Source organism: Scleropages formosus, chromosome 16 (genome assembly GCF_900964775.1).
Source record: "Scleropages formosus chromosome 16, fSclFor1.1, whole genome shotgun sequence".
In the NCBI taxonomy this organism is placed as follows: domain Eukaryota; kingdom Metazoa; phylum Chordata; class Actinopteri; order Osteoglossiformes; family Osteoglossidae; genus Scleropages; species Scleropages formosus.
Window position 1 is genome coordinate 10,870,276 of NC_041821.1, and position 17,902 is coordinate 10,888,177.

Consider the following 17,902-nt stretch of genomic DNA (forward strand, 5'->3'; position numbering starts at 1 on the left):
ATTTCAGAAATCTTTCAGGGAATATGTTTTCCTCTGTGCCGCCAGGAACTTTTGACAGCCTTACGTCTCTGAAGACAGTGTAAGTTTCATGTAGTTAATGCTGTTTACTGCATTTAAAACAATGTACCATTCCGCTTATAATAAATTGTGGTGTATATTGGCATGTGGTGTGTTAGCAGTTACTTGTATAGCTTCTTGGTTAGAGCTGTTGCTTTTTACCTAAGGGAACTGGGTTCAAATCCTCCCTCCCATCCTAGTACCCCTGAGCAAGGTACCAACCCTGAATTGAGACAATAAAAATTATCGTCTTTAGAAATCAGCAAATAATTGAGTATCTCATTATACCCTCTGACGTTATAAGATGCTTTGGACGGAGGTGTCAGGTAAACGAGTATAGTACGGGCAGAACAGGGTCTGTTTCAGCACAGCTCATGGCACTGCCTGCCCTGCAGAGATGGGCTGCACTGAGATGCTTTGTGACCCCCTGACCTGCCTCTCCAGGGAGCTCCAGACAGCTTTCCTGCTGTGTGACTGCAGCCTGCTGTGGCTGCTGCACTGGGCCAAGGAGAGGGGCGTTGCCATGAAGGACACACGCTGCTCGTACCCACGTGCCCTGCGGGGCCAGCCAATCGCCTCCCTCCAGCCTGACCTCCTGACCTGTGGTAAGCCAAACCTACCACGGGCAACAAGCTTTTTGTCAGTCCGTAATCAAGAAGCCACTGGTCATCGTGTAGCTTCCTAATATTAATAATAGTAGTAATACTAAGACTAGAAATAGTAATACATCATTTACATACACTTATTTTAAGGATGTCAGGAAAACAGAAAACTGACTTATGAAGTTTGCTGTATATATTTCAAGATGGAAGCGCGCCTGTCACTTGAACGATTAGGATTTGATTTGTTCCGAGAACTTTTCGAGCAAACTAGTTGATTGGTACATCTCGCCTTCTATTTGATCATTATGCTTTACAGTATTTGCCGAGGAATAAATAAATGTCACATTTAAACAGCTTTCACAATTTGTTTGTTGGGCAGTGTTTGAGCTAGCGTGACAGCGAAGCAGAATGTACCTGATACAGTGCGTGCCCTCTTTTTTTGTGTAGATGTCAGAGACTTACTTTTGTACTATAATTTGTGAGGTTGGTGGCTGGGAACATACAGCACTAGTGTTTTATTGCAGTGTGCACAGTGATGTTGCTCAACTCATCCTTCGCTGTCTGCATAGATGCTCCTCTGGAGCTGCCGTCCTTCCAGATGACGCCGTCGCAAAGACAGATCGTGTTCCGGGGCGACAGCCTGCCTTTCCGCTGCCTGGCGTCCTACGTTGACAAAGACATGCAGGTGCTTTGGTTCCAGGACGGCAGGATGGTGGAGCCCAACGCCACTGAGGGCATCTTCATCGAGAAGAGTGTGGTCCAGAACTGCTCGCTCATCGCCAGGCAGGTGCACTGGGAATGACGCAATGTGCACTGGAACATTTACGCTTGTTTATATAACTTATGCTTTCCTCCAAAGCGGCTCACAATGTTAAGAGATCTACATTTATTTACCCATTTATACAGTTGGGTAGTTTGTACTGTCATAATTCAGGGTAAATACTCATTAATACTAATTCTAGAGCAGGAGGTGGGATTCAGTTTTTCATTCGTTGAATGCCGGGAGGCAGCTCTCACCACTGCACCACCTGCTGCCTCACCATGTGAGAAGCACCCAGTGGGAAGCAGCCCTGTTTAAGAAATGCTGTCACTATGGTGTACATGTACATATTCATTTTTGTTTTGGTTATTAATAGATTTTAAAGTGAACTAATAAGCCTGTGCAACTTTGGCTCAGTGGTGATGAGTGATATTGCTTGTGAAAGGTAGTCCCTGGGGGTGCGAGGAGCATGCGGTGTGTGTGTGTGTGTGTGTGTGTGTGTGTGGTATGTCTGCGGTGTGCCTCTGACTGCTCATCCTCCCGCCGCAGCGCTCTGACTCTCTCCAACGTCCAACCGGGCTCCACGGGCAGCTGGGAGTGTCTGGTGAGCACCAGGCGGGGCAACAGTACCCGTGCCGTGCCCATCGTGGTACTGGAGAGCTCTGCCAAGCACTGCCCCCCGGACCGGGTGACCAACAACAAGGGCGAGTTCCGGTGAGCACAGTCAGATAGAGCTCCTCTCACAACCCGGCAACCCCCAACACACCCATCACACATTTTCTTCTAATCATGTTTATTAAATGAGGAATCTGTAGTTACATGGTTTTTTTAGCTCGACTCGTAAAACCCGTTATTTTTCGTCATGCTTAATTACAGTGATTTGTTTAACTGATGCTTTTCTCCAAAGCAACTTACTGCACGCTGCTGCTTATGACGATTTTTTACTACATCACTTCAGGGTACGTACCTTGATCAGTGATTCTCACCTGGATATCAACCTTGACTGCAAGGTGGCGTCCCTAACCACTGTGGTGCCTATTACTGCACTACCAGGACTCTATGCTAATGATAAATGTTTTAGCGTTAGTAACTATTATATTAGTTATCTGAAACATTTATCCACGTATTTATTCATTTACTTATTCCTACAGCTAAATGGGGGTGCGGTGGCGCAGTGGGTTTGGCCAGGTCCTGCTCTCTGTTGGGTCTGGGGCTCGAGTCCCACTTGGGGTGCCTTGTGACAGACTGGCGTCCCATCCTTGGTGTGGCCCCTCCCCCTCCAGCCTTACGCCATGTGTTGCCGGGTTAGGCTCCGGCTTGCCACGACCCTGCTTGGGACAAGCGGCTTCAGCCAACGTGTGTCTGTGTGTATACAGCTAAATATTTCACTGGAGCATTTCAGTAGGGTCTTCTGTGATTTAAACCAGCAACCTTAAGGTTATAAATTTGTATTCTTAACCACTATACCACCTACTTGCTGTGCATGCAACACAATACACCCAAAATGAGTAAATTTACCTTAGCAGGACCTGCTAGTTGTGACAGTCCTGCACTGGTGGGGGTAATGGGCCCTGCTGTGTAAAGGAATTGTCAGTGTTGTGCTGCGGAGACGACTGACATTTTCTGTCACCACAGCATAGGAATTGAATGGCTTGGCCATATTGGCCCATCAGCGTCCTCTAGTGGTCAAAGTGGCCCAACTCCGTTTCCGCTGTTCTCAACAAACTTTACTGCTTTCTATTCTTTTACAGACTAAATCATATACACAAAACCATAGCCACACTTTGAATAATAAACAATTGTAAAAAAATACAAGAGCGGTGTAGAAGCAGTGCATATGTAATCACTGAAATAATACTCTTAGTTATAGTCTCTCTGTGTTCTTTTGTGTATTTGCTTAGTTAGACGCATGACTTACACAAACCAGGCACAGTTTTGTAAAAATGAGTGTGTGACGAAAAGATGCAAAAGCTTCCACTGAACTGGTTGTTCTGAATTAGTGATGTAGGACATAGTTCTCCTTAAATTTCCTTCTGCGACTTCATTCTCACTTGCTGGGCAGAATGTGGAAAGGTGAGAATATGACAAAGCCGTCTTGTGGCGTCTCAGGTGGCCACGCACGCTGGCTGGTATCACCGCCTACCTGCCCTGCAGCCGCCCGGCCTCTGGGACAGGCATCTACGCGGGCACACCTGGCGAGGAGCAGCGAGCGTCGCGGGGATGCGGCATCGATGGCCGTTGGGCCGAGGAGAACTACTCCCACTGCCAGTACAGCAATGATGTCACCCGTGTGCTGTCCATCATCAACCAGGTGAGCTGAAGTACCGCCCAGCCACCACCTACAATAGTTCTGTGTCATGGTGTATGAATATCAATAATACATTTTTTTTACAATGAATCACTGTTGCAGTAATATTACTATTTTATGTAATAATTTATATTATGTTATGTTTGTACTCATTTTTTTCCCAAAGCACCTTAAAACTAGGTTTGGATTCTAAGCTACTGACACTGATTTACCTGTTTATACAGCTGGGTCAATTTTACTCTATCAGTTCAGGGTAAGTACTTTGCTCAAGGGTACCTTGATTGATTCTAGGCCCTTTGATTTCAGGGAAATATCTCTAACTACTACGCCACCTGCTGTGCCCATTATTATAGCTACATTTTGCTTTTCACACTAACACATTTTTCAGTCTCTAATTTTGTTGTTCAAAAACAAAAAGCCAGTTTTGGTTTTGTTTTTGCTTCATTTCTATGCACATCACAAAAGTCCCACAGATCAATTTAAAACAGTTTTTCTTTTGTTAACTTTTCCAGCAGTGTTGCGTTTTATACCATTCTAATCAGGCTGAATGTTGAGAAAACTGAGCACAATGCGTGCTGCAGTCAAGAAGTTTCAAGACTGGCCATCGTGTGGTGCTGCTGTGCCGCATGCGCTGAGGGCCTGTAATTGCAGCACCACCATACATCAGCCAGTCTCAGAATTTATTGACGCTGCTATACATATCCTACTGCGTTTTACCCATGCTGTGCATGTGCAACAGGCCCAACAGTCAATCCCTGGTCAGCAGAATCAGCGTGGTGCTTTCCATCAAGCAGCTTCTCATTTCTTCACACATGACTCACCTCTGTCTACAAACACTGACACCAGAGACTACTGAAGCGAACCCTTGAGCTGTCTGTCATCCCCGCACGATGAATATTGATTAGGATCAAAGGCGTCTCGCTGACTCATTCTTTATCTGCCCGGCCGTGCGTCATTTCATATTTAGATCCACAATTATTGCGCGTGTGCCGGTGCCTCACAAGGGTGATGTAATAAAGGGTCCTATTGCACATGTTAAATTAATGGTGTAAATAGTTCATTTGGGTGCTGAGCCTCAGTGGCTTTCGGCTGAGCTTCTGATTTGACGAGACAGCGCTTAGTGCTAATGAGGTGGTTCTCTCACTCACTTACGTTAGATTAAAAGGACTTTTCTGTCTGAAAACTCTGCTAAATTAAACTTCACCTTTCCTCATCCATTTTAATTTGGTCCTGAAAGCAAAGCAGGGCAGTCAGCTCTAGTGAAATGGAGTAACTTGTGGTTCTTTTAAGTGATGTACAGAATTTATAAGCTGACCCTAAATACAAATGTCATCATATTAAAGGGGGTCCCCTTGGCAGTCTTTGTTGAATGAATGCATCCCTGAGAGTGGTGGGTGTGGTCATATTTTAATTGTGGTTGGGGAAAGTGCTTGGGGGTGGAGCCTGGGTGTGGCTAAGGTGGGCACTCTTCCAACCTCTGCAATGTCCTGATGTTGAACCTCTGTCTGTCCCTACTGCAGATGCCCCTGAACTTGACCAATGCTGTGACCACAGCCAGACAGCTTCTGGTCTACACTGTGGAGGCCACCACCTTCTCTGACAAGATGGACATCATCTTCGTGGCGCAGATGATTGAGAAGTTTGGCAGGTTTGCCGAGAAATACAAAGAGGTGGGTTCTGGTGCCTGTTCCTGTGGGGACCTGTGGTTTGCAGATACTTGTGTGATAACAGTGTTAGGTGTGTGACTGACTCGAGATGCCACGAACAGTCGGTCAAGAAAGTCACGTCCCTGTGTGTGTCTGCTCTTCTCTTATTGTTATGTCTGTAGTGTAATTAACATGTCATAGAAGATGATCCCCCTGCAGTTCTCTCCACAGAACACTTGCAGTAGCAGATCTTGAGCAACATACAGAATAATAAACAAGGGACCTGAAGCATGCAGATTTGTATGCTTTCTGAGCATTTTGCAGGCCCTGGTTTAAAGGAAGTGCTGCATACCCATCATCTACCTGTAACCCAAGATATTTTACTGATATCATCTCGCCGGTGCTGACAAAGAATAGGCTGCTGTCCCCACGCAGATGGTAACGTGCCATATTCCATCATTACCCTTGTCTTTCTGACCCCGACTGGTGATCGCGGCGGTCCCCGCTGAGCGCGGAGGCTGAATTAGAAGCTCTTTTTCATGGTAATGATTTTTTCGGGGGGCGCCATCTGCCTTTGCCTTGTGGAGACGAAGGTGCGGGTGAGCAGGTGGAGAGTGATGATGGATCTTCGGGGTGATCATTACCTGCTGCTCAGCAGCCCCCACCGGGCTGTCTGTCTCCTCTGCTGGCTAATCAGTCAGACGATTCTAGACAGCTGAAGCATGGGGGGAGAGAGCTGCCATCCAGCGCTGCCACCTAGTCACGTGACCCATGCTTCATCTCCACGCCTTTCCCCCCACACTCCACCACTTTACCTGTTGATATCCCAAAGCTTCACATTTTAAGCGTACTGTACCCCGTTCTTTACTCTGTGAAATGCCAGACTGTCTTACTGCACATGGCATATTGGGTTACAAACATTAAAAGTTACAAAGTTTCAAACTTTCAAATATAGAAAAACATTTTTTCCATTTATTTATTAAACTGTATTCCTTTCACTTAGTAGTTTTCAAAAATTAGCTTGTTGCAGACTGAATGTCACCTGTGTTTCCACATCCACTTGTTAGCTGGCGGTAAAGCGCATCCAAGGAGGGTAGGGATGTGGGACCAGATTAGTTTAGCTCCATTCCACACTGTTCAGTGTGTGGTATGGCCAAGTGCCGTGATCACTAGCAAAAATACAAAAATTGCATAGGTTTATGGGAAGAAATGGTCAACAATCGGTGTACAAATTTGCAGAGACAGTGTATTTACACTTATGTTTTATATTTTAAATAAATTTGTGCTTCAGAATTAATAAAAATGTTACCATGTTACAGCAAACTTTTGCTGTAGCTATATCCAAGACTTTTACAGGGCCTACCAGAAAATAAATCAAGATAGGTCTCTATTGCAACACTGTTATTGTGTGTATATATAAAGCAAACCAATGATATCCAAATGCTAAAGTCAAAACAAATCATAAACTAAGCAATGCATTGTTGTCCATACCTATAGCCATACGGTTCTGTTTCCAGAATAGGCTCTGATGCACAGAGACCTTGCTATAGGAAGAACAGTTTCTGAAAATATAACAAATTGTCTTACAGCAAATTTTAAACTCTTTATACCAGGTTTTAACAGAGCCAAATCTGTAAATAAATTGAGGATCATCTGCATTAATTAAGCTTTTATTGACTGTGACATAGTTTTTGGATTTCCAAACAAGTCGAGTTAACATGCAGACTTCTGGTCCAAGTTGTGTTTGTAAGCTGAGGTCCCAGTGTACTTCCTTATCTTCCACCCTGTTTACTTGACTTTATGAAAGAATACTGTGGTTTGTTCCTCTAGCTGGAATTCCAAGTACCCTCAAATATTGCAGATCACTCTATCTCTTGACCATTAGTGAATCGATTAAAACTGAGATAAGATTGCTAAACTCACACGTTGCCCTCAGCAGCCTGCCAATGTCCCTTGATCCCCGCTGATCCCCATTCTCCCGCTGAACGTAAAGGCCTTGTGGTGTTTGAAGACCGGTGTGATGAGAATGAGTCTAATATATACAGTAGCAATGGGAGGAAGGAGGAGTCCCATCTGGCTTTGTTCTTATAACGGGGCAGTAAGGGGTTTATAATTTTGCGCTCAAGAATCCCCTCATCTGCTGAGATGGTGAAAGCTTCAGGGTTTGCTGTATCAGATACTGTACCACCTGTAATACTGAAACATTCCAGCTGGGATGACTTTGTACAGTAGCACTGTGGTGCTGGATTATAATGCAGGACTTTAGGACTCAACAGGCTGTCAGTTTACATTTTGGTCAGTCCTTTGTAAAAGATGACTCTGACCTTGTGGCCACATGCATTGACTGCATGGCTCTGCGTTTGCCTGCCCGCAGCTGGGGGACGTCATGGTGGACATCTCCAGCAACCTGATGCTGGCGGACGAGCGGCTCCTGTGGCTGGCCCAGTGGGAGGCTCAGGCCTGCTCCCGTGTCCTCGAGTGCCTGCAGAGGATTGCCAGCCATCGACTCACCAGCGGAGTGCAGGGCTACACCACCGTGAGTCCACTAGTTAATCTCGATCTTATATATATTTGCATTGTTAACCTCAGTCTTATGCAGGTGGTTCTTGGCTCATGACAGGGTTCCTTTTTCCACCATCCCGTTGTATTTCGATTCTGTCGTAGGTTGCAAATCCCTTTATACCACAAGCACATATGAGCTATTAACATGCATGAATATTACAAAGATATTTTGGCTTCTGCCTTGCGCTTGACAGTCCTGGGTCCAAATCCCATTGCAGCTGTAGTACCTTTGAGCAAGGTACTTAACTTGAATTACTCCACTGAAAATTAGCTTGCAGTAAGAATGGGTAAATAGTTGTAAACTGCTTTGGAGTTCATCCTCAGCTAAATAGATGTAAGGTTGGTATGGTTCCTATGTTCTAGCATCTGACCAGTAACAAAGCAGTCAAACTGTAACTGGACTGCAACCGTTCCAATTATCACTAGAAAATGAGATGTACAATAGTGCTTGAGTTCCTCTTAACTTTCATTAACACTTAAGTATCATTGAGTATATATAACTGCATCTGAGCTGCCTAACTGTAACTGGATTTCCTGTGTTCTTCGCTGAAGCCTGTTGGTCAGTGTCCGAGAAGGAGGTAGAACCAGATTATTGTCGTACTGATAGCTATGTTAGCCGCCTGCCAGTTTCAGCGAGTGTGTTGGAGTCGTGATGCTGTATGTTCACTGTCAAGTGCTTGTCCTTGCAGAATTCCCACAACATCGCCCTGGAAGCTCACACCATCAAAGCCAGCAGCTTCAATGGCATGACCTGCACACTTTTCCAGAAGGTGACCGTGGACCGTGGGGCACCGCGCGAACTCAGCGGCCGCAGCTCGGACGTGAACCTGGACAGGCAGTTGAGCTTCAAGTGTAATGTCAGCAGCACCCTGTCCAGTGTGGCCCTCAAAGTCAGTCCGCTGGCCACGGCTATTCTCTTGTTCTCCTGCATTCTGGGCATATCCCCTGTCTGTCTGTACATATGAATAATAATGATCCGTTATGGGTTAAGTTGTTGGTAAAGTTGGAGAAAACTATTTGCTAAGTGAATCAATGTAAATAAATGTGAATGGAATACTTTGATGTAAATTTAATTTATTGTAACACTGAATTCTGACCATTAAGGTTATGAAAAAATGTCACCCTCCTGGCTACTTGACCAATGCCACGGCTCTCTGTGTCTTGAGCTAGAACACCGTTCTGGAAGCATCCATCCAGCTGCCGCCCTCACTGCTCTCCAAGCTCCCTGGTTATGGCCTGGAGGAGACTGTTTACAGGTTACAGCTACTAGCTTTCAGGAATGGAAAACTTTTCCCCTCCACCAGCAACTCCAGCCTGCTGGCAGACCAGGGAAGCCGGAGGGCCGTTGCCAGCCCAGTCATCCTCATCAGTATCGGTGTGTTTGCAAGGCATGGGAGAGCAACCATAATGCAAAGCTATACTCTGGCTTTATGTATCAGCAGACTTGTCCTCCTCTCTGTTTCACTTCTTCCATTTCTACAGATGGCCACCCGCTGACAACCCTCCAAAGCCCAGTGAATGTGATGCTCCGGCGGTTCACTCATGGTTCCGATCCAGTTGCCGCGCACTGGAACTCGACCCTGCTGGATGGTCAAGGCGACTGGGATCCCACTGGTTGCCACATCCTCCGCTCCGACAGTAACTTTACCACAATCTCCTGCAACTTGCTGGGCAGCTATGCTGTACTGACGGTACGGACGATTAATACCAATAAACTGGACCAAGTCGGAAATCTATACCACTTTACTAAACATGGTGCCACAGAGGGTAACACTGGTGCCTGTCAGTGCCTGAGCCTCATGTTTGGGTGCGGGTGCAAATTTAGCTCATGGTCTGTAGAGTTTGCTTGTTTTTCCTGTGTTTATAGCCCAAAGACACGTGCAGAAGAAGGCAAGGATAAAACATTTCTCTACCCTCCCTTACCATGAATCCACACAAGGGGTCACCACAAGTTGGATTTGACTTGGTGGCATTTACCCTACCTGCACAAGACCTTTGCAACACTGCCATAACTTTCACCACACCTGTAGGAAGAGTTTTTAGTCGCAGTCATTGCAGCTAAAGGTGGCAAGACCACTTATTCACGCAGTGCCAGTTGGCATTCAATAACTTTGTTCATGAAATAACTGTAACATAGAAAAATGTGTTACTCAGATGGCCTTTATCTATAATTAGATTTTGGTTGAAGACAAGAAAACCTTCACTATCAAAAATTTTCTATTGTACAATAAAAGTGGGAAGGTGGTAAATACTTTTTTTCAAAGCACTGTATTCATAAACAATACTTATTCTTCATAAGCATTTCTTTATTTATAGTGGGGGCATGTTTCTATACTGTTTTTGTATTCTGAAGCAAAGCTCAGGCTCAGTGCTGTGAATTTCTAACCTTCAGGATGCGAGTGGAGCAGAGCTCTTTCCCCAAGCTACTCCCATGTTGCACCCAGTTGTCTATGCCACAGCAGCCATACTGCTGCTCTGTCTGCTGGCTGTCATCAGCAGCTACATCTGCCACCACAGGTACTGAAATGCCGACATTTTCTCTTTGTGAATGAGCATGCTTTTTCAGTCTGTTTCTTAGGTAATGTACTTTGGAGATCATAGTGAGTGCTCATCTCACTATTATTATCTGACACCAAGTCGTGAATGAAGACCCAACATCAATTGCATTTGTGTATTTGTCTATGATGAGATGGACCCCACCATTATCGGGCTGCTTTGGTTCTAAAAACAGAGAAGAATAAACTCTGATGTCTGAAAGTTCTAGTCAAACGTTCTTTCTCTCGACTTGGCCAGGTCTGTGCGGATCAGCCGTAAGAGCTGGCACATGTTGGTGAACCTGTGCCTTCATATATTGCTGTCATGCGTGGTGTATGTCGGGGGTGTCACCCAGGTACGCCACACCAGCGTCTGCCAGGTGGTGAGTCACACTTCTCTACTCTGCATTGTGCTGCCACCTAGAAGCCTCACCTTTTGAAAATAAAAGCCAGGTTGTGTACAAATGTTATGGTTGACACTTATCGGCGTGACTTCCTGACACCTGTTATTCTTGCTATTTCTAGATTATAGCTCTATACTTCAGTGCACACATGTAGTTGGAAATGCAGGTTAAGTACGTTTTGCCCTAGGGTGCAACAGAAGGGTCCATTTCAGCACTTAAATAACTGTGGATTTTAGCCCTTAATCATTATATTAACCATTGTAACCGCCAGATTTTTAATTTTCATTAACTGATTGTCCTGATAAAGGTTGCAGTGATTCAGAGCCTGTCCTGGAATCAATGGGTGCAAGTGTCGGCTACATAAATATACTTTTTTGATTCAGCTGGAGAAGTTGCCCTGCTGTCTGTTCCCTCAGGTGGGCATAGTGCTGCACTACTCCACTCTGGCTACTGTCCTTTGGGTAGGAGTCACAGCACGCAACATCTACAAACAGGTGACCCGCAAGGCCAAGAGCTATGAGGAGCTGGACGAACCCCCACCCCCTCCCAGACCCATGCTCAGGTAAGACTACATATCCCAAGATGCACCTGGAGGTAGGCCCTAAGGCAATCCACAGCAGAGCCTGTGCGGAACATTCCATGATATTTTCAGAAATAGTTGTCACAAACCTGCATAACATATCGCAGTTGTGAGTAGGAAAAGAAAATGACTTTAATCGCCAGGCACATTTGCACAAACAAGTAATTTGACGTGATGGATGTTCCTTCGACCTATGATGTTTTTTGGCTTGCCAAATAACGTTTAAGCGGTAGGTTAGCCGTACAGCAACACATTTTGATGAAGGTACAAAAATAAAAAATATACAGATAGTGAAATGCAATTAATTATAGGGTTATTTGTGAGTATTATGGGCACAGAGGTGGAAAATAGCAAGATTGAAGATAAGAAAGTGTAGCTGGTGAGACATTCACCACAAACATTTTACTTTGTTACTGAACATGGCATAATAATATACTAATGTAATAACACCTGATGCTTTATTCAGAAATAGCTGACAAAAATACCCACAAATTAACTGTGTTTGAGAACAACATATATGTTAAGCCATGAAGTCTAGTGAGGACCACTCCTGGCTGCATGCAGCGACTAGACTCGCCACATGGTGGTAGTAGAGTCGACTGAATCCTTCACTGGTGTGCCCTGTTTGTGGCTGTACCTATGGAGCACTGCAGTTTGCACCTTGCAGTGCATTTGCGTCACATATCAGCGCTCTAACTCGGATATGAGAATCCACTGAGAGAGACGTGAGCTGGCTGGTGCGGATGTGCCATTTCGAAAGAGATCTGCATGCGTGTCCCTACAAAATTGTTTTAAACCCTTTTTCTGGAACATTTAATCATGAGTGACATGGCAGCACAAGGGGTATCACTGGTGCCTCGCTGATTCTGTTCTGTGGGACAGGAGGTGGGTTTGAATCTGGCTCAGTCTGTGTGGCATTTGTATATTCACTCCAAGTGCTCTGGTTTCCCCCCACAGTCCAAAGACATGTTTTTCATGTCAGGGCTGACTCTAAATTGGCCTTAGATTGTGTGTGTGTGTGTGTGTGTGTGTGTGTGTGTGTGTGTGTAAGTAAGTAAGAGATTGTCTTGTGATGGGCCGGTGCTCAATCCAGTTGATACCAGTGTCGGACAAACTGTTATTGGCAGTGGATGAATTATCTGATGACAACCGCTTAGCTAATTTGTTTGCTGTAGTTTTTGTCCAGTTTGCAGTGTGATTATTGTACTGCGATGAGTCAGTGTAATTTGTGCATTTTGCCTTCATAAAGCTTTCCAATACACAGTGCAGAAAGTGTGTGTGTGTGTGTGTGTGTGTGTGTGTGTGTGTGTGTACACTCACCGGCCACTTTATTAGGTACCGGGTTGGACCCCCTTTTGCCTTCAGAACTGCCTTAATTCTTCGTGGCATAGATTCAACAATGTGCTGGAAACAGTTCTCAGAGATTTTGGTCCATATTGACATGATCACGCAGTTGCTGCAGATTTGTTGGCTGCACATCCATGTTGCGAATCTTCCATTCCGCCACATCCCAAAGGTGTTCTATTGGATTGCGATCTGGTGACTGTGGAGGCTCATTTGAGTATAGTGAACTGATTGTCATGTTCAAGAAACCACTTTGAGATGACTTGAGCTTTGTGACATGGCGCATTATCCTGCTGGAAGTAGCCATCAGAAGATGGGTACACTGTGGTCATAAAGGGATGGACATGATCAGCAACAATTCTCAGGTAGGCTGTAGCGTTTTAAACGATGCTCAATTGGTACTAAGGGGCCCCAAGTGTGCCAAGAAAATATTCCCCACACCATTACACCACCACCACAGCCTGAACTGTTGATACAAGGCAGGATGGATCCATGTTGTTTACGCCAAATTCTGACCCTACCATCTGAATGTCGCAGCAGAAATCGAGACTCATCAGACCAGGTAACATTTTCCAGTCTTCTATTGTCCAATTTTGGTGAGCCCATGCGAATTGTAGCCTCAGTGTCCTGTTCTTAGCTGACAGGAGTGGTACCCGGTGTGGTTTTCTGCTGCTGTAGCCAATCTGCTTCAAAGTTCAACATGTTGTGCGTTCAGAGATGCTCTTCTGCATACCTCGGTTGTAATGAGTGGTTATTTGAGTTACTGTTGCCTTTCTATTAGCTCGAACCAGTCTGGCCATTCTCCTCTGACATCAACAAGGCATTTTTGCCCACAGAACTGCCGCTCACTGGATATTTTCTTTTTTTCTTACCATTCTCTGTTAACCCTAGAGATGGTTGTGTGTGAAAATCCCAGTAGATCAGCAGTTTCTTGAAATACTCAGACCAGCCCGTCTGGCAGCAACAACTATGCCATGATCAAAGTCACTTAAATCACCTTTCTTCCCCATTCTGATGCTGAGTTTGAACTTCAGCAGATCATCTTGTCCATGTCTACATGCCTAAATACATTGAGATGCTGCCATATGATTAGCTGATTAGATATTTGCGTTAACAAGCAGTTGAACAGGTGTATCTAATAAAGTGGATAGTAAGGCTATAAAACCTAGTGCTGAAGCCCTGCTCATCAGTGTCTGTGTCCTGCGTACTGAAGTCAGGGGTTAACAGTGGAGCAGTTTTTATTTTTCCCAATCTGTTGTGATCAGGCCAGTTTCCAGAAGTTTCCACGATGGTTTTGAAAAGTTTGGCACAACTGTAAGTGGAATTCTCTGTCACCATTTGGGGCACAGCATGATATGGCACTGTGTGCGTCTCTTCTTGCAGGTTCTACCTGATAGGTGGGGGTATCCCCATCATTGTCTGTGGTATCACTGCAGCTGCCAACATCAGGAACTATGGAAGCCAAGTCAATGCACCTTAGTAAGTTCCACACGCCTTGTTAAATAAAACTTAAAAATTATCTGCTTTCACTCTCTATGAAACTGTATGCGGAGGTAATCAAGTATCCATGATATGAACTGAGTGCAGTGTTTTTACGGAGAATTTTACACAGATGGACATTTTTACAATGGGTCCTTAGCTGTCATTAGATTCTTAAAGGGCTCTGTGGTCCAGAAAAGAACTTCTCATTTGGTTTGTTGGCATTCTACCTCCCAGGATCTCTTGTTTTTGTCCATTGAGGAGTACCAAATGTTTCAACGATATAACATTTTTTATGTTATGGTGGTGATGAGGATACTGACGACATTGATTGTTGTCACTCGGGCAGCTGCTGGATGGCGTGGGAACCCAGTCTGGGGGCCTTCTATGGCCCTGTGGGCTTCATCGTGTTGGTGGACTGCTTGTACCTCCTCAGCATCTTGGTCCAGCTCCATCGCCACCCAGATCGACGCTACGAGCTGAAGGATGTGGCTGAGGAAGAGCAGCGGTTGCAACCTGATGGTCCGCTCCCTGCTGTCTCCCAAAGCAACCAGCTCACCGACCCACCCGCAGGTCTGGAGAATGAGCATTCATTCTGGGCCCAGCTGTTGGGCGTCTCTGTGGCCCTCGTGCTCTTTGTGGCCCTTTGGGCAGCAGGAGCCCTGGCTGTGTCCCAGGAGCCCCCACTGGACCTGCTTTTCTCCTGCCTCTTTGGGGTAGTGGCGCTTGGTTTGGGCTCCTTCCTGGTGACCCATCATTGCACCAACAGGGAGGACATGAGACGCCTTTGGCTGTCAGCCTGCTGTCCTGGCAGGTGGGACTACCTGATGCAGGTAGACGGCCCGCTGGCCAAGCCCAGCACGGCCAAAGGCTGTGACCCCAAGTCATCTGGCAGTGGCGCAGAGTCCTCCTGCACCAACAAGTCCACTTCCAGCACCAAGAATTCCTCCCAGGGTTGCAAACTGACCAACCTGCAGGCGGAGGCTGCACAGTGCAAACCTCTCCCACTCCTGCCCACCAGCAATGGGACGTCAGCCCTGCTGGACAGCAGTGCAACAGAGCACTCTGTGGACAGCGAGCTGCAGATGCACGTGGCTCCCATCGAGCTGATGCTCCGCCCCAACGGGCAAGCGGGGAGGCCCCACAGGAGCCGGGCCCGGGTGCAGCGGGCCGGCCGGCTCGCCGTTTTGCGGGAGTATGCGTACGACGTTCCCACCAGCGTGGAGAGCAGCGAGCCTAACAGGCCATGCGGGAGCCGGCGGACCGGACTGGAGGGCACCCGTCGCAGTCGTCGTGCATATAGAGAGCGCTTTCAAAGCCGGAGCCAGGGCCAACTGGACAGCAGCGATGGCAGCAGTGTGGCGCCTCGACGGTGCCGCAGCATGGACGTAGCCAGCGGGCTCAGCGCTGTCAGCAGCGGCAGCAGCGCCACCGGGGAGGCAGAGGTCTCTGGTGGAGAGCCCCCATCAGATACCAACAAAAAGAACTTAGAGCCACACTTGAGCGTAGAGAACGAGGGACACTCCAAGTCATATGGCCTGAATCTGACCAATCAGAATGGACTCACAAAAGACAGTGGGCGGGACTTGTCCTTAGTCGTTACAGGCGACAGTGGCAATATAAAGACCGGCTTATGGAAACATGAAACTACTGTGTAGTAATTATTTGTTTCCAGAAAAAAATGTCCCACTTTTTATCTTCAAAAGAGTCTGAAAAGTGTAAATATGTGAAAAGCCCCAGAATATAAATAGTGAAAAATGGAGGAAAAAAAGGGTTGACTGTAAGAGGTTGCAGTTGATTGCAGTTGCTTTTCTGAAGTCACATATTTTTGTACCACACTTACTGTATTATAATGTTATGATATTACAGGCTTTCCTTGACTTGTATTTCTACTTAATTTTTAAAAATTTCTTATACAAAACTGCATGGCCTGCATTGCCCTGGCTATACAAAACTCTGGGCTGCTTTTTTTTTTTTTTTTTTTTTTTTTTGCCACCTTCCAAATTTGTTTTTTTTTTTTTTTTTTTTTTTTTTTAATACAATAAACACTATTTCCACTATCGTTGGCAACTGTCAAGGTGGCTTTCTCTGCCTGCCATGGAGACCTGTCATTGGAAATTCACAAGCAGTGCTGTGATACCTATCTGAGGGAGCAGTGAGTTGAAGGTAAAGTATGGTGCTCTGAGTCTTGTGAATGGCAGAAATAAACAAGGTCCAGGGCTCCTATTGGCACGGAACCCAACCCTGAGGTCTGAGCGGTGAAGGACGGTGCCCGACGCTGCCAGGTAATGACTGCTGCAATGCATCAGGCGTCAGACCTTTACATTCTCTGTCGGTCTGTTCGGACACAGCTGCTGTTGTAATCTACTGGTGGTGCGAGTTCAAGCACAACCATAAGTGGTGGAGGAAGAGGAACTTTTATTTGTTTAGCCTTTTTTCAAAATGACTTGCAGTGATTCACCCCTTTATAGTGCTGACTCATTCTTACTGGAGCACATCAGGGTAATCAAGGGTACTATAGTAGGAGTAGGGATGCAAATCTTCAACTTTCCTTTAAGTACAAAACTGTCCTAAGCACTACGCCCCCTGCTGTCCCTGCCTACACATGGTAGCGAAGCCTTTTACAAGTGACATTATACCTTACATCAGTGGATCTAGTTCCACTGTCCTGTGTGTGTGTGTGTGTATACATATGGTTATACATGTTGTTTCAATAAATCAGTGACAACATTAAGACAAAGATGAATTGAATCAACCAATTGCCTCAAAAAATTTGCGCTACATAATACTGTACTACTTTACACTGGAGCTTAATTACAGAGGAATTATATAGTACAGGTGGTCCCCGATTTACGATGGTTCAACTTATGATTTTTTCAACTGTATGATGCTGAGCTAGCAATAGACATTCAGTAGAAACCATACTTTGAATTTTGAATTTTTCCCGGGCAAGCGATATGCGGTGCGATACTCTCTCGCGATGCTGAACGGCCGTAGCAATCCGCATCTCCCAGTCTGTCACATACAGCTGTGTATTAAATGCCTTTTCGACTTAGGATGTTTTCTACTTCCAATGGGTTTCGCAAAACATAACCCCATCGTAAATCAGGGACCACCTGTACTTGTGTACAATTAGATTAGTTAAGATCTCAATAAAAGGAACTGCCTGAAAGCACTGAAGTGGACATAATATCAACATGTGAGGTGATCGTATTCTGTTTAACTTTGTGTTGGGCTCACAGTAATGTCTTTGTGTTATTTACTGAGTAGTGGATGACTACATTATCCAAATACTTTGTAATGAGTCAGTTTATCTGTGACCAGAGTGGGCAAGTGAGGTGGCTAATAAGGTGCACAGTGCAGTCTTGGCCAGCTGCTTGGGTGAGGTCAGGCTTGACCTTAGAAAGCTTTGAAAGAAATGCCTACAGTTCTTATACATCTATTTCCATCAAATGTTTTCATTGGTAGAAAACATTTTAGGATCTCAGAATGCCGTTAATATCCATGTTTGTCACACACAAGTTTTATTTTCTTGGAATTTTTCCCTTTCTTGGCTTGAACTGAAATTAACCAAGCCTTTTATAAACTTGGTCTTTCGTGGTTACAAATGGCTTCGGAATCCCTTT

The 17,902-nt window shown here is 45.5% G+C and overlaps 1 protein-coding gene across 2 annotated transcripts in view; it reads left to right on the forward strand.

Moving 5' to 3' along the window:
- The window catches only part of LOC108925697 (adhesion G protein-coupled receptor A3-like), a 32,981-nt gene extending 16,728 nt beyond the window's left edge, over positions 1 to 16,253 (forward strand). The window contains exons 5-19 of one of the 2 annotated variants that reach the window (XM_018737857.2): positions 8 to 79; positions 502 to 662; positions 1,229 to 1,442; positions 1,969 to 2,133; positions 3,529 to 3,730; positions 5,248 to 5,397; positions 7,748 to 7,909; positions 8,625 to 8,825; positions 9,106 to 9,310; positions 9,418 to 9,626; positions 10,328 to 10,452; positions 10,729 to 10,852; positions 11,290 to 11,435; positions 14,181 to 14,276; positions 14,626 to 16,253. In XM_018737857.2, coding sequence (XP_018593373.2) covers positions 8 to 79; positions 502 to 662; positions 1,229 to 1,442; positions 1,969 to 2,133; positions 3,529 to 3,730; positions 5,248 to 5,397; positions 7,748 to 7,909; positions 8,625 to 8,825; positions 9,106 to 9,310; positions 9,418 to 9,626; positions 10,328 to 10,452; positions 10,729 to 10,852; positions 11,290 to 11,435; positions 14,181 to 14,276; positions 14,626 to 15,934 — 3,541 coding nt within the window. In that variant the 3' untranslated portion in view covers positions 15,935 to 16,253. The remainder of the gene's footprint in view (positions 1 to 7; positions 80 to 501; positions 663 to 1,228; positions 1,443 to 1,968; positions 2,134 to 3,528; positions 3,731 to 5,247; positions 5,398 to 7,747; positions 7,910 to 8,624; positions 8,826 to 9,105; positions 9,311 to 9,417; positions 9,627 to 10,327; positions 10,453 to 10,728; positions 10,853 to 11,289; positions 11,436 to 14,180; positions 14,277 to 14,625) is intronic. The other variant, XM_029258980.1, reaches the window with a different exon arrangement.
- Positions 16,254 to 17,902: the final 1,649 nt, after the last annotated feature.